This window comes from Leptonychotes weddellii, chromosome 7 (assembly GCF_054177405.1).
Source record: "Leptonychotes weddellii isolate Sample4059 chromosome 7, ASM5417740v2, whole genome shotgun sequence".
In the NCBI taxonomy this organism is placed as follows: domain Eukaryota; kingdom Metazoa; phylum Chordata; class Mammalia; order Carnivora; family Phocidae; genus Leptonychotes; species Leptonychotes weddellii.
In genome coordinates this window covers 87961416-87976327 of record NC_138375.1, presented here as the reverse complement: position 1 = coordinate 87976327, position 14912 = coordinate 87961416, and the positions used below count along the sequence as shown (strand labels likewise).

At 42.2% G+C, this 14912-nt stretch overlaps 1 protein-coding gene across 1 annotated transcript in view; it reads left to right on the top strand.

Moving 5' to 3' along the window:
* The first annotated feature begins 1645 nt into the window (after nt 1-1645).
* The window catches only part of SCAMP1 (secretory carrier membrane protein 1), a 114888-nt gene continuing 101621 nt past the window's right edge, over nt 1646-14912 (top strand). The window contains exon 1 of the mRNA XM_006738033.3: nt 1646-1841. Coding sequence (XP_006738096.1) covers nt 1785-1841 — 57 coding nt within the window. The 5' untranslated portion in view covers nt 1646-1784. The remainder of the gene's footprint in view (nt 1842-14912) is intronic.

The window sequence follows — 14912 nt, the reverse complement described above, 5'->3', positions numbered from 1 at the left end:
AGCTCAGGAGAGTGGAGGAAAAAAGCATATAACAACAATGGACTAGGCCCCCTTGCCATTTTCAGACATTCAATCAATATTTGTTAGGCACTAAATACATGCAGGACACTTTTTCTAGCTCTTACATAATTCCCAAATAACTCTTTACAGATTCAAAGTTATTAAGTGATAGCACTGTCTCATCAGAACTGGGATTTGAACCCGACACATGTTTTGAGCACTAAGCTAATGAACCAGACACCAGGCAGCTGCTGAGGATAAGGTGGTGAATACAATAGTTAGCTCTTTTTCATATCTAGAACCTTGAAGCTCTGCCATAATTATCTCTGTCGTCACTTATTAGTTGACCGTCCTAGTCAGGTGCCTAGAAGCAGCTTCTTTGTCCTATATTTTAACTTGGATGCTGCCAAAGAGAGATTATAGTAAATGTGTTTTTTGTCATCATCCCTAGAACTAGTGTTTTCACAGTGGGGAAGAAGTATCATTTCCCAGGTGACTTTGCATAGTGCAAGGTGTTCCGCCCCCCCCCCGGCCGACCCCCCCAAGCTAAGAAGACTAATTCTATTTTTTTTCCAAATCTTAGGCACCGACCAACTGAGAATTCTGGCTCTTCATTGCTTCATCTGTTAAGTGCTTTTCTGTTAGAGAAGAAAGATGAAAGTGGGGAAGGGGATGCCCTCTCATTAACTTCAGGGGTAGGGCAACAAATGGTACAAAAATTCTTTACACGTACCCATTTTTCTGTGATCTCATCCCTGGTGTTGGGGGCTGTTTAGGAAAAAAAAATCAGAGGTGTATATTTTGTGCCCAAATGCCTTAAAGTAAAAACAACAACAACAACATCCTTTTATCACCCACTAACCACTAACATTAACTTGAGGACCTTGATTTCTGAATTCGTGGCACCCCTCACCCCAGCCCCATTCATTTCCGGAGAAGTAGCCATTTTGCAGATTCCGGAGAATGGGAGCAGGGGCTGGACCCTAATACTGGATCTTCCCTCTTTCCCAAACCTCTGTGGAGCCGTTCCGGCTCGGTAACACGAGCCTGGTCGCCATGATTTGTCGGTAACCTGGAGTCCGGGGACCGGAAGACCGGAGGCTGCGATTCCCAGGTGGGGTTGAGTGGGGTTGAGTGGGGTGTGTGTGCAGAACTCAATAGCGAGGTCAGGCCCCCTGGGGCGTTATCTTTGGAACCAGGTGCGGAGCTTCTCCAGCTGCCGGAGCCTCTCCAGCCCTGGGCTGGAAGCGTGGTTAAATAGCTGCTCCCTCCTCAGGTGTGCAGCCTATGTCTCAGGCTGCCTTCCCAACCTGGGGAAATGGGGTCAGTGTGTGTCTTTCATGCTCACAAAGTACCACCTCTTCCCCAAGTCACGTTCGATCACAGGGAGCCGATCTTAAATAGATAGTAATGTAATTAAGTTCAGCCAAACGCATTCCTCATCAAGACGCGGAATCTCAGGCCCACGGAACGTAGGACGGGTCACCCCCGCTCTCCGCTCCCGGCTCCCTCCGCCTCTAGTCCCCACTCGGTCGTAGCCAAAGCCCGGAACGCTGGATCCAGGCCCGGAAGGACGGGACGGCGAACGAGAGCGGCGCCGCCGGCCGGGAGCCCGTGGCACCGGGCATGCTCAGTGGCGCGGCCGGCTAGGTGGCCCCGAGAGCTGCACCCGGATCTGCTCGGCGGCGGCGGCGGCGGCGACGTGAGCGCGCAGGGGGGCGGCGGCCTCGCCTCGTCTCCCTCTCTGCGCCTGGGTCCGGTGGGTGACGCCAAGCGCCGGAGAGATGTCGGATTTCGACAGTAACCCCTTTGCGGACCCGGATCTCAACAACCCTTTCAAGGTGAGCATGTGGTCCCCAGCAGTCTCCCGCCGCCGCGACGCGTCGTTGTTTGTGAAAACGACAAGTTCCTTCGCGCCCACTGAGCCCGCCCCTCGGCTCCCCTCAGCCGCCTAGACTGGGGCTCGGGGCCGCCGCACCCCATTTGGGGGTCGCGCCGCGGCCCTCGCACCGCTCGTTTGGGGGTTGGAGTGGAACGTCTTCAGCTGCCTCTCCCGCCGCCCCCTCCGCACACTCCCGGCCCGGGAGGGTCGTGCCCTCGCCCGGGAGTGGGCCCGCGCGTCGGGAGGGTTCCTGGCCCGTCTCTCGGGAGCGAGGAGAGTAGAGCGCAGGGCAGGGCAGGTGAAGTTGTCACTTGACAGGCGAGTGTGGCCGGGCGGGGGCCGGGAGGCGGCGGAGGGGCTCGCCTTCGGGTGGGGTTGTCATGGGGACCTGCGGCGGCGGCGAAGAGCTGCGTGGGGTGATGGCAGAGGTGTAGAAGAGAGGTGAGGGCGCCGAATACGCTGCAATTAAAAAAAAAAAAAAAGGTTGTGTTTTTATTTTTTAAACTTGTGCTGCTCCCACATACCACCAGCGGCGCTGCTATCCCCCCTCCCCCCATTTGATTCAGGTTGAGAGTACTGATATCAAAGCAGAAGTGAAAAATAAATAAACACACCTGGAAAACAATAGTGCACGTGGACGACCATCTTCTTACCTAACTGCTCTTAGTAAGGTGAACGACGGGATGTTTTCCAAGCTCCTAGTGCGTCACCAGTTCTCTGGGCTGTGTGAGGATAGCATTTCCTATATGAGCTTTCCTTCTTGGAGTCAACCTTATCAACCCCAGCTTTGGAAGGGCTTGGCACAGAAACGGGCAAATGAGGAAGGAGGCTAAGATGTTTATGATCTGTGCTTAAACTAATGCAACATCTGAGTAAATACCTATTTAAAGAATAATAGTCTGTTTCCTAATGAGCTCAGCTGCTTGCACGTGTAATTTGTTTCCAGCTGTTGGTCGAAGTTTATTAATTTTTTCTGGATATGTGCAATAGTAACTTTAATTTGTAGTCACACAAAATGAAAGAGTAACTTTATTTTGTAGTCACACAAGTGTCACTTCTGCCTTGAGTTTACATCTCATTACTCCTGGTTTTGTCTCTTATGAATCCTGGAAGGGGGTGGCACCTGACTGGCTCAGTCCGTGGAGCATGCTACTCTTGATCTTGGGGTTGTGAGTTCAAGCCCCACGTTGGGTGTAGAAATTACTTAAAAATAAAATCTTAAAAAAAGAATCCTGGAAGGGAAAAATATCCCTTTTTTTGGATTATTGGCCTTTTAATTTAATGGAGGATTATTATACTTAAATGATCCTGGTTATTGACAACTTGATTCACTGTGTAGGAATGTAGAATAGACTCAGTCTACTGTTCCTTTGCTCCTGGTGTCCTTTAAGAAAATTCTGTGCAATCGGCCTGGAACTTTCAGGCTTTTCTTGCTGATATGGTTGCACTTTAAGGAGAGTACTTTCCTCCCCTTCTCACCCCCTCCACCCATTTAGTATTTGGTATTCCATCATTCCGTGTTGTGGAAAATCAGATTATTCTTTAATCGTAGACATTCTGAACCCATGTTTCATAACTTGCAGAATAGGTGTTATTTTTAAATATTTTGAAGGTATAATATTAAGAATCTGTTAGCTATTCCTAATTCAGATAATTTATTGATGTTATTTATTCAGCATCTAACAGTTTGGCTCTTTTCTATTTGGCCATTCCATTTAATGGCTCATTTTGTATAGCTGATTCCTTTGTTAGGGCAAGACATTGTTTTCTTCTTAACCTGGACTGTTCTTTTGTGACATCTGATGTTGCCATGACACTTTGCTTTTCTGCCATACGTATGGTCATTGTAGTAATTCTAAACCCAAAAGTGGTTTTATTTTTATTTTTAAAATTTTTTCCCATAAGTAGTTTTAAAGATTTATTTATTTTTATTTTGGGGGGGGGAAGCATGAGGGGGGGAGGGAGAGGGAGAATCCTAAGCAGGTTCCACACTCAGTGGAGCCTGATGTGAGGCTCAGTCCCATGACCCTGACATCATGACCTGAGCTGGCTCAAGAGTCAGCCGCCTAACTATGTGAGCCACCCAGGCTCCCCTCCAAAAGTAGTTTTAAATACTCATTTATGGTGACATAAAATTATAAAACTTTTTTGTTGCTTATAAGGTGGATGCACTCAGAGGACAATGACTATTCAAGTCCAGAAATGTTTCAAGGGATGGATAATCTAGGCCTAAAGAAGATTTGGCTGTACACATGTTCCTGTTTATGGCCTTACCCTGTTTTGGTGACTGTCACAGCACTGCATATCTGACCCTTTATCTTTCCATTTGTGTCCACCCGCCCTGCTTCTTATTTATTTATTTTTTTAAATTTATTTATTTGACAGAGAGAGAGAGACAGCGAGAGAGGGAACACAAGCAGGGGGAGTGGGAGAGGGAGAAGCAGGCTTCCCGCGGAGCAGGGAGCCCGATGCTGGGCTCAATCCCAGGACCCTGGGATTATGACCTGAGCCGAAGGCAGATGCCCAACGACTGAGCCACCCAGGCACCCACCTGCCCTGCTTCTTAAAGTGAAGCTTTACATCTACTGCATATTTTTTCTTCTTATGTATGATTTTTGAAGTAGCATTTCTGATCCTCTCTACTTAAATATAAAAGTTCCTGGTTTTATCTTTTTTTTTTTTTTTAAAGATTTTATTTATTTGGGAGAGAGAGAGTGAGCAAGCAGAGCAGGGGGAGGGAGGGGCAAGGGAGAAGCAGACTCCCCACTGAGCAGGGAGCACCATGTGGGGCTTGATCCCAGGACCCTGAGATCATGACCCGAGCCGAAGGCAGACGCTTAACTGACTGAGCCACCCAGGCGCCCCTGGCTTTATCTTTTTGTTAACTTAGGATCATCTTTCTTTTCAGATCTGTTCTAATTTTCAGTATTGCAATATTGAAAAATTTCTTATTTTCAAAATATGATATTTCACATTTGGCAACCATCCTAATTTTTTCTTGGTTAAAAGCTATTTGATTTTGGGGGCACCTGGGTGGCTCAGTCACTTAAGCGTCTGACTCTTGATTTAGGCTCGGGTCATGATCTCAGAGTTGGGAGATTGAGCCTGGCATCGGGCTCCGCACCAAGTGTGGAGCCTGCTTAGAATTCTTTCTTCCCCTCTTCCTCTGTCCCTCCCCCACGCCCCTCTCTCCCTCTCTGAAAAAAACAAAAAAAAACCAAAACCATAAAACAAAACCTGTTAGATTTTTTGTTTTTTATTTAAATTCTATTTAGCATACAGGGTCATATTAGTTTCATTAGTAGAATTTCGTGATTCATCACTTAAATACAACACCACAACAAGTGCCCTCCTTAATACCCATCCCCCTGCCCGCCTCCCCTCCAGCAGCCCTCAGTTTGTTTTCTATCGTTAAGATTCTATTTTGTGATTTGCGTGTCTCCTTTCCCCCCATGTCAATCTCTTTATTTCTTAAATTCCACATGAGTGAAATCACATGGAATTTGTCTTTCTCTAACTTGTTTCACTTAGCATAATACACTGTAGCTCCATCCACATTGTTGCAAATGGCAAGATTTCATTTTTTGATGTCTGAGTGATATTCCATTGTATATATGCACCACAGCTTCTTTATCCATTATTCAGTGAACATTTGGGCACTTTCCATAATTTGGCTATTGTTGATAATGCTGATATAAACATCAGGGTGCATATGTCCTTTCGAATCAGTATTTTTGGATCCTTTGGGTAAATACCTAGTAGTGCAAATGCTGGGTCGTAGGGTAGTTCTATTTTTAACTTTCTGAGGAACCTCCATACTGTTTTCCAGAGTGGCTGCAACCAGTTTGCATTCCCACCAACAGTGCTAGAGGGCTCCCCTTTCTCCATATCCTTTGCCAACACTTGTTGTTTCCTGTTAATTTTGCTAATTTTAGCCATTCTGCCTGGTGTGAGATGATACCTCATAGTAGTTTTGATTTGTATTTCCCTGATGTTGAGTGACGGTGAGCATCTTTTCACATATCTGTTAGTCATCTGGACGTGTTCTTTGGAAAAATGTCTATTCGTGACTTCTGCCAATTTCTTGACTGAATTTGTTTTTTTGGGTATTGAGTTTGATGAGTTCTTTATAGATTTTGGACACTAACCCTTTATCAGATATGTTATTTGTAAATATCTTCTCCCATTCTGAAGGTTGCCTTTTAGTTTTGTTGATTGTTTGTTTTGCTGTGCAGAAGCTTTTTATCTTGATGAAGTCCCAATAATTCATTTTTGCTTTTGTTTCCCTTGCCTTTGGAGACATGTCTAGCAAGAAGTTGCTGCAGCAGAGGTCAAAGAGGTTGCTGCCTGTGTTCTCCTCTAGGATTTTGATGATTCCTGCCTCACATTGAGGTCTTTCATCCATTTTGAATTTATTTTTGTGTGTGGTGTAAGAAAGTGGTCCAGTTTCATTCTTTTGCATGTAACTGTCTAATTTTCCCAACACTATTTGTTGAAGAGACTGTCTTTTTTCCATTGGACTTTCTTTCCTGCTTTGTCGAAGGTTAGTTGACCATAGAGTTGAGGGTCCATTTCTGGGCTCTCTATTCTGTTCCATGCATCTATGTGTGTTTTTGTGCCAATACCATACTGTCTTGATCACTACAGCTTTTTCATGTAACTTGAAGTCCAGAATTGTGATGCTTTCAGCTTTGCCTTTCTTTTTCAAGACTGCTTTGGCTATTTGGGGTCTTTTGTGGTTCCATTCAAATTTTAGGATTGTTAATTCTAGCTCTGTGGAAAATGCTGTGGGATTTTGATAGGGATTGCTTTGAATGTGTAGATTGCTTTGGGTATCCTAGGCATTCTAACAATAACTGTTCTTCCAGTCCATAAGCATGGGATGTTTTTCCATTTCTTTTTGTCCTCTTCAATTTCCTTCAGAAGTATTCCATAGTTTTCAGAGTACAGATCTTTTTTTTTTTTTAAAGATTTTATTTATTTATTTGAGAGAGAGAGACTGAGAGAGAGAGAGCACATGAGAGGGGGAGGGTCGGGAGGGTCAGAGGGAGAAGCAGACTCCCTGCCAAGCAGGGAGCCCGATGCGGGACTCGATCCCGGGACTCCAGGATCATGACCTGAGCCGAAGGCAGTCGCTTAACCAACTGAGCCACCCAGGCGCCCAGAGTACAGATCTTTTACCTCTTTGGTTAGGTTTATTCCTAGGTATCATAGGGTTTTTTGTGCAGTTGTAAATGGATTGATTCCTTGATTTCTTTTTTTGCTGCTTCATTATTGGTATATAGAAATGCCACAGATTTCTGTAAATTGATTTTATATCCTGAAACTTAGGGAATTTGTGTATCAGTTATAGCAATTTTTTTGGTAGGGTCTTTTGGGTTTCCTACATAGAGAATCATGTCTTCTGTTAATGGTGAAAATTTGACTTCTTCCTTGCTGATTTGGATGCCTTTTATTGCTTTTTGTTGTTTGATTGCTGAGGCTAGGACTTCCAGTACTATGTTAAATAACAATTTTAAGAGTGGACATCCTTGGGGGCGCCTGGGTGGCTCAGTCGTTAAGCGTCTGCCTTCGGCTCAGGTCATGATCTCAGGGTCCTGGGATCGGGCCCCGCATCGGGCTCCCTGCTCCGCAGGAAGTCTGCGTCTCCCTCTCCCCCTCCCCCTGCTTGTGTTCCCTCTCTCGCTGTGTCTCTCTCTGTCAAATAAATAAATAAAATCTTTAAAAAAAAAAAAAAAGAGTGGACATCCTTGTCTTGTTCCTGACCATAGAGGAAAAGCTGCCAGTCTTTCCCCATTGAGGATGATATTTGCTGTGGGCCTTTTGTATATGCCCTTTATGATGTTGAGGTATGTTCCATCTATCCCTACTTTGTTGAGAGTTTTTATCAGGAAAGGATGCTGTATTTTGTCAAATGCTTTTTCTGCGCCTCCTGACAGGATCATATGGTGGTTACTTTATTACTGCAGTGTTTCACGTTGATTTGTGAATATCAAGCACCCTTGCAGCCCAGGAATAAATCCCATTTGATTGTGATAGATGATTCTTTTAATGTACTGTTGGATTCAATTTGCTAGTATTTTGTTGAGAATTTTTGCATTCATGTTCATCAGTGATACTGGCCTATAATTCTCCTTTTTAGTTGTCTGGTTTTGGATTCAAGGTAATGCTGGCCTTGTAGAATGAGTTTGGAAGTTTTCCTTCCATTTCTATTACTGGGAGCAGTTTGAGAAGAATAGGTATTAACTCTTCCTTAAATGTTTGGTAGAATTCCCTAGGAAGCTGTCTGGTCCTGGACTTTTGTTTGTTGGAGACACTGATTACTGATTCAATTTCTTTGCTGGTTATTGGTCTCTTAATTTTTCTGTTTGTTCCTGGCTCAGTTTATATATTTCTAAGAATTTATCCATTTCTTCCAGATAGCCCAGTTTATTGGCATATAATTTTTCATAATATTCTCTTATAATTTTTTTATTTCTGTGGTGTTGGTTGTGATCTCTATCATTTGTGGTTTTATTTTTTTTTTAAGATTTTATTTATAGATGAACCATGAGAGACTATGGACTCTGAGAAACAAACTGAGGGTTCTAGAGGGGAGGGGGGTGAGGGGATGGGTTAGCCTGGTGATGGGTATTAAAGAGGGCACGTACTGCATGGAGCACTGGGTGTTATACGCAAACGATGAATCATGGAACACTACATAAAAAACTAATGATGTAATGTATGGTGATTAACATAACATAATAAAAAATTTATTTTAGAGAGGGAGCATGAGCAGGGGGAGGGACAGAGGGAGAGGGAGAGAGAGAGAATCTCAAGCCGACTTCAGGCTGAGTGCTGAGCCTGACATGGGGCTCAGTCTCATGACCCTGAGATCATGACCTGAGCTGAAATCAGGAGTCGGATGCTTAACCGACTGAGCCACCCAGGTGCCCCATCGTGATTTTATTTATTTGGGTCCTTTCTCTTTTCTTTTTGATAAGTCTGGCTAGGGGTTTATCAATTTTATTCTTTTCTAAGAACCAGCTCCTGGTTTCATTGATCTGTTTTTTTGTTCTTTTATTTCTATATCATTTATTTCTGCTCTAATCTTTATTCCCTTTTTTTTTTTGCTGGCTTTAGGCTTCATTTCTTTTTGTAGTTCCTGTAGGTGTAAGGTTAGGTTGTATATTTGAGATTTTTCTTGCTTCTTGAGGTAGGCCTGTATTGCTACATAATTCTCTCTTATGACTGCTTTTGCTGCATCCCAAAGGTTTTGGACTGTCATGTTTTCATGTTCATTTGTTTCCATGTATTTTTTTTTATTTTTATTCTTTAATTTCCTGGTTAACCTCATTCTTTAGTAGGATGTTCTTTAACCTCCATATATTGGTGGTCTTGCCAAATTTTTTCTTGTCGTTGACTTCAAATTTCATAGCATTGTGGTTGGAAAATATGCATGGTATGATCTCAGTCTTTCTGTACTTGTTAAGGCCTGATTTGTGACCCGGTATGTGATCTATTCTGGAGAATGTCCCATGTGCACTTAGAATGTGTATTCTGCTTTAGGATGAAATGTTCTTAATATATCTGTTAAGTCCATCTGTTCCAGTGTATCATTCAAAGCCATTGTTTCCTTGTTGATTTTCTGTTTAGATGATTTGTTCATTGCTGTAAGTGGGGTGTTAAAATCCCCCACTATTATTATTATCAGTGAGTTCCTTTATGTTATTGTTTTATATATTTGGGTGTTCCCAAGTTGGGGGCATAAATATTCATAATTGTTAGATCTTATTGTTGGTTAGACCCCTTTGTTATGATATAGTGCCCTTCTTCATCTCTTGTTACAGTCTTTGATTTAAAATCTAATTTGTCTGATACAAGGATGGCTACTCCAGCTTTCTTTGACATCCATTAGCTTGATAAATGTTTCTCCATCAACTCACTTTCAATCTGCAGGTGTCTTTAGGTCTAAAATGAGTCTCTTGTAGGCAACATATAGTTGGGTCTTGTTTTTTATCCATTCTAATATCCTCTGTCTTTTGATTGGAGCATTTAGTCCATTTACATTCAGAGTGATTACTGATAAGAATTTAGTGCCATTGTATTACCTGTTAAGTTGTTGTTTCTGGAGATTTTCTCTGTACCTTTCTAGTCTTTGTCGTTTTTGGTCTTTATCTTCCACTCAAAGAGTCCCCTTTAATATTTCTTGCAGGACTGGTTTAGTGGTCACAAACTCCTTTAGTTTTTGTTTGTCTGGGAAACACTTTTATCTCTCCTTCTATTCTGAATGACAACCTTGCTAGATAAAATATTTTGACTGCATATTTTTCCCATTCAGCACGTTGAATATATCCTGCCACTTTCTTCTGGCCTGCCGAGTTTCTGTGGATAGATCTGCTAACCTTATCTGTCTTCCCTTGTAAGTTAGGGATTTCTTTTCTCTTACTGCTTTTAGGATTTTTTTTCTTTATTTCTATATTTTGCAAATTTAACTGATTTGTCTTGGTGTTGGCCTGCTTTTGTTAATTTTGATGGGAGTTCTCTCTGCCTCCTGGATTTGAACGTGTGTTTCCTTCCCCAGATTAGAGAAGTTTTCAGCTATAATTTCCTCAGTTAAACCTTCTGCCCCATTTTCCCTCTCTTCTTCTGGGACTCCTATGATATGAATATTACTATCCTTTATGGAGTCTCTAAGTTCCTTAAGTCTGCATTCATGATCTAATACTTTTCTTTCCTCTTCTTTTTCGCTTCATTATTTTCCATAATTTTATGTTCTGTATCACTTATTCATTCCTCTGCTTCTTCCATCCTCTGCGTCCTTCCATCCATTACATCCAACTGGTTTCATATTTCAGTTTATAGCGTTTTTTAGTTCAGCCTGACTAGTTTTTAGGTCTTCGGTTTCTGCAGTAAGGGACTCTCTGCTGTCTTCTATGCTTTTCTCAAGCCCACCTAGTATCCTTATGATTGTTGCTTTAAATTCTGGATCAAGGGGCACCTGGGTGGCTCAGTTGGTTAGGCATTTGACTTCAGCTCAGGTCATGATCTCGGGGTCCTGGGATTGAGCCCTGCACTGGGCTCTGCGCTCAGTGGGTGGTGGGGGGTCTGCTTCTCCCTCTGCCCCTTCCCCCCACTTGTGCTTACACACTTTCTTTTTCTCTCAAACAAAATCTTAAAAAAAAAGTAAATAAATTCTGGATCAGGCATGTTATTTATGTCTGTTTCAAGTAGATCCCTGGCTGTGACTTTTCTTGTTCTATGGGATTAATTCCTCTGTCTTGGCATTTTCTTCTCCACCTTCTTCTGTGTGTTAGGAAAGCCTATTATGTTTCCTGTTCCTGAGAGTATTGACTTTGTAAAGAATAGGTCATGTACTGTTGAGGGCCTGGTGCTTCAGGAAGTGTCTCTGGTGTATGCTGTGTGCATTGTGCTGCTCTGTTTTGCTTGCTCTTTCCCTGAGGTCCGTCCTCTGCAGAGTTTCTCCTTGCCTGCAGTGGGGAGTATTTGGACGTTGGCCAGAGTGTGGCGAATTTTAACCAGGTATACTCTGGTCTGCTTGTTAAAAGAGACCTGATGCCATTTCCACTCGAGCTGAAGGTTTGCAGGACTCTATGGTCAGTAGATGTGTGTGTGTGTAGGGGGTGTTGTGCTGGTCTTTTGGGGGGGCCTGCTGTGTTGGTTCTCAGACATACTTGCCCGAGGAAAGCAGCACCTGCCAAGTGCACAGGGGCAGGGCTTGGTGTAAGTGGTTTATGCCACTCTTGGCACTGTGCTGCTCATTGAAGTCAGTTTATGCTGGGGGGCGGGGGAGAGTAATGGCGCCTGCCAACTTGTTTGTCTTCAGAGAGGCAAGCCACCTCTTTTAGATGTGCTCCAAGAAGGGGGAATCATCTCTCCCAGTGTGTCCTAGGGGATCCTCAGATCATTCTGTCTACCCTGGGCTGTCTGCACTCCTTCTCCACAGGAACACTGTGTCACTTGCTGGGCTCCACACCCGCCATGCCATGGACCTCTAAAATTCTAGTGGTTGAGCCCTGTGGTTGTAAAAACTCAAAAAAATCAGTCCCTCTCGTTTTCCCAGTCACTGGCTTTGGGGAAATGTCATCTTTGTGTTATCCCCTGTGCACTCTCTCTCTCTATTTTTCTCTCTCACCTCTCTCCATGACCAGGGTTCCCTCCCCTCTGAGGCACTCGTGATCCTCTTCTCCCCCAAATCATATCTCCACATCTCCTACCTTCCATGATGTGGCCTTTTATCTCCGTCTTTTTGTGCAGTTTGTTTTGTTCTTAGAACAATTTCTTGGGTGTTCAGAATGATTTGATATTTATCTCGCTGAGTTCCAAGGACCAGGCAAGCCTGGGGTCCTCCTCCTACTCTGCCATCTTAGCTCCTCTGGGCTTTAGCATTTTTTTTTTTTTAAGATTTTATTTATTTATTTGACAGAGAGAGACACAGTGAGAGAGGGAACACAAGCAGGGGGAGTGGGAGAGGGAGAAGCAGGCATCCCGTGGAGCAGGGAGCCCAGTGCGGGGCTTGATCCCAGGATCATGACCTGGGCCAAAGGCAGATGCCTAATGACTGAGCCACCCAGGTGCCCCTGGGCTTTAGCATTTTTAATGAATGATCAGATTACCAGTTTATTATGAAGGCTACAATTCAGGAATGGCCCAACAGAGGAGATTCCTAGGGCAAGGCCTGAGTGGTGAACACCTGGCCTCCTGGCATGCCTGTCTCCCAATACCTCCACAGGTTCAACCCGGAAGCTCTCCAAACCCCATCTCCTAGGGTAGGCAGAGTGAAGTAAATGATCAAAAACTAGTTGATTTCTATTGCTTTTTCAGTTCTTCAAGGTTTCTTTTCCTTCACTTTCCTTCCTTCACTGCTAGGAGCACTTTTGCCAGCATCTTCATTTGAGCTGTCATGAAAATAATTTCTGAGGATAATCTCCTTAGATAATGTAACTGTAATGGCTTACTTAATAATTTGCTGGATTGTTTGTTTTTTTTTTTTGAGCTCCTGCTTGATTCTAGTGGTTGTGATAGGCTAAGTGAAAGAGTTTTTGGAATTTGAATAGTTTTTATTGTGCATCAAGAAACTTGGAGTAACTGGAAATATGTAATAATCTGAAAAATAGATTATTATGTGGATGTTTCTGAGAATCCACTCTTGAGTTGTTATCATGTGGCTTTAAAGTTAGAGAGGAAAAAATAGTTTCCACATAGTCAACATTTATTATTTTATGTTGCTTGTTCTGTTCACTTATTTTTTCAGTAGATATTGAAGAAATATATACCCTTAAGGTTATTAATCTAACATGTAGTTAAAAATGCTTAGAAAGTAAAATAAAAATAAAGTAAAATAACCATGAGACATTAGTAATATAATATGGCTCTTACAAGTCAGTGTAAATGTATGAGTAAGTGCCAGAATGAGTGTAGTTTATTCAAAGGAGAGAAAAATTACTAAGTGGTAAGAAAACCTTCATACCTTTTAATATGTTTTAGCATATTAATATGCTTATTGATTGGATTGGAAAATTTATTTTGGAAATAACATTTTATGTAGTTTTTAAAAATGGAATCAAATTTACATAGCTGGGAAAGGAAAATCTTATAATGGATTTATTCAGATCTCATTCTGTGGATGAAAAAAAGCCCAGAGATAGGATGATTGCCAAATGTGAAATATCTTAATTTCTTCTTGATTAAAAACTATTTGATTTTCATTGCTAACCTGCTCATTATCTTATACCCAGGTGTAGGTGGTACAGAATTGGCACTAGAATTTAAATCTTATTTCTAGTCTGTTACTGATGGCACTCTATTTGCTTGTTGTTTGCATTTCTGACACCAAGTTCTTGTTTTGGGACTTTGTACTTTAGGCTCTCATACAGACATAGCAGAGGGTAGTAATTAAAGGTTCTGCTCAAGAGTTTGAAAAAAAACCCTGCATTTGATCCTGGCTTTGTCACTAACTAGTTGTAAGACCTTGGAATGTTAACTTAGCCTCTCCATACATCTGTTTGCTCTTCTGTAAAATAGGATAATAGGACCTTCCCTATAGGGTTGTTAATCGGATTAGATGAACGTATATTTAGGTTGTAATAAGTGCTCAATGCATGGTGGCTTTAATTAGATCATAATAAGTAGTATTAATAGTAATTCAAGAAATTATATTTAATTACAGTTAACCATATTCTTAGCTTATTAATTTAGTGAAGTTCATGTTTTTTTTTAATTGATGTATAGTTGACACACAATGTTACATTAGTTTCAGGTTTACAACATAGTGATTCCACAAGTCTATGTTATACTGTGCTCACCACAGGTGTAAGCTACCATCTTTCACCTTACACTATTATAATATGATTGATTACATTCCCTATATTGTACTTCCCTAAGACTTACTCATTTCATAGAAGTTCACGTTCCTTTAGACTTTTCAAGAGTGCTAGTATTTGTTGGGCAGGTTATAGTTGAGGAATCAAGGCCAAACGTAAGTGGTTTGCCCTAGGTCACCCTGCTAGACCTGACCCAGGTTGTCTGAATTTTAGTGCTTTGTCACTACAAAGGCTTCCTCCCTAATAACTCTGTTCTTTTATTTTGGGCCTCAAAAATTCTACTCTTTTAAAAATAATCTCTTAAAAATGGGCTACAATTCAACATTCTTTTTTATGATATTTAAGTTACAATAATACCCGTGGTATCCTAAGAGTTTAGTTGGAGTTGAAAATTGAAAACCTCGGGGCACCTGGGTGGCTCAGTCGTTAAGCATCTGCCTTCAGCTTGGGTCATGATCCCAGGGTTCTGGGATCGAGCCCCACATCGGGCTCCTTGCTCGGTGGGAGGCCTGCTTCTCACTCTCCCACTCCCCCTGCTCTTGTGTTCCCTCTCTCGCTGTCTCTCTGTTGAAAAATAAATAAAATCTTAAAAAAAAAAATTGAAAACCTCATCATTAAAAATGACCCATAATTCAAGAATGTTATCTATTTTGTTTTCATTTACGGTTAGTTGATGTCACTCTTGTCTTACCCTTTTTTTTTTTTTT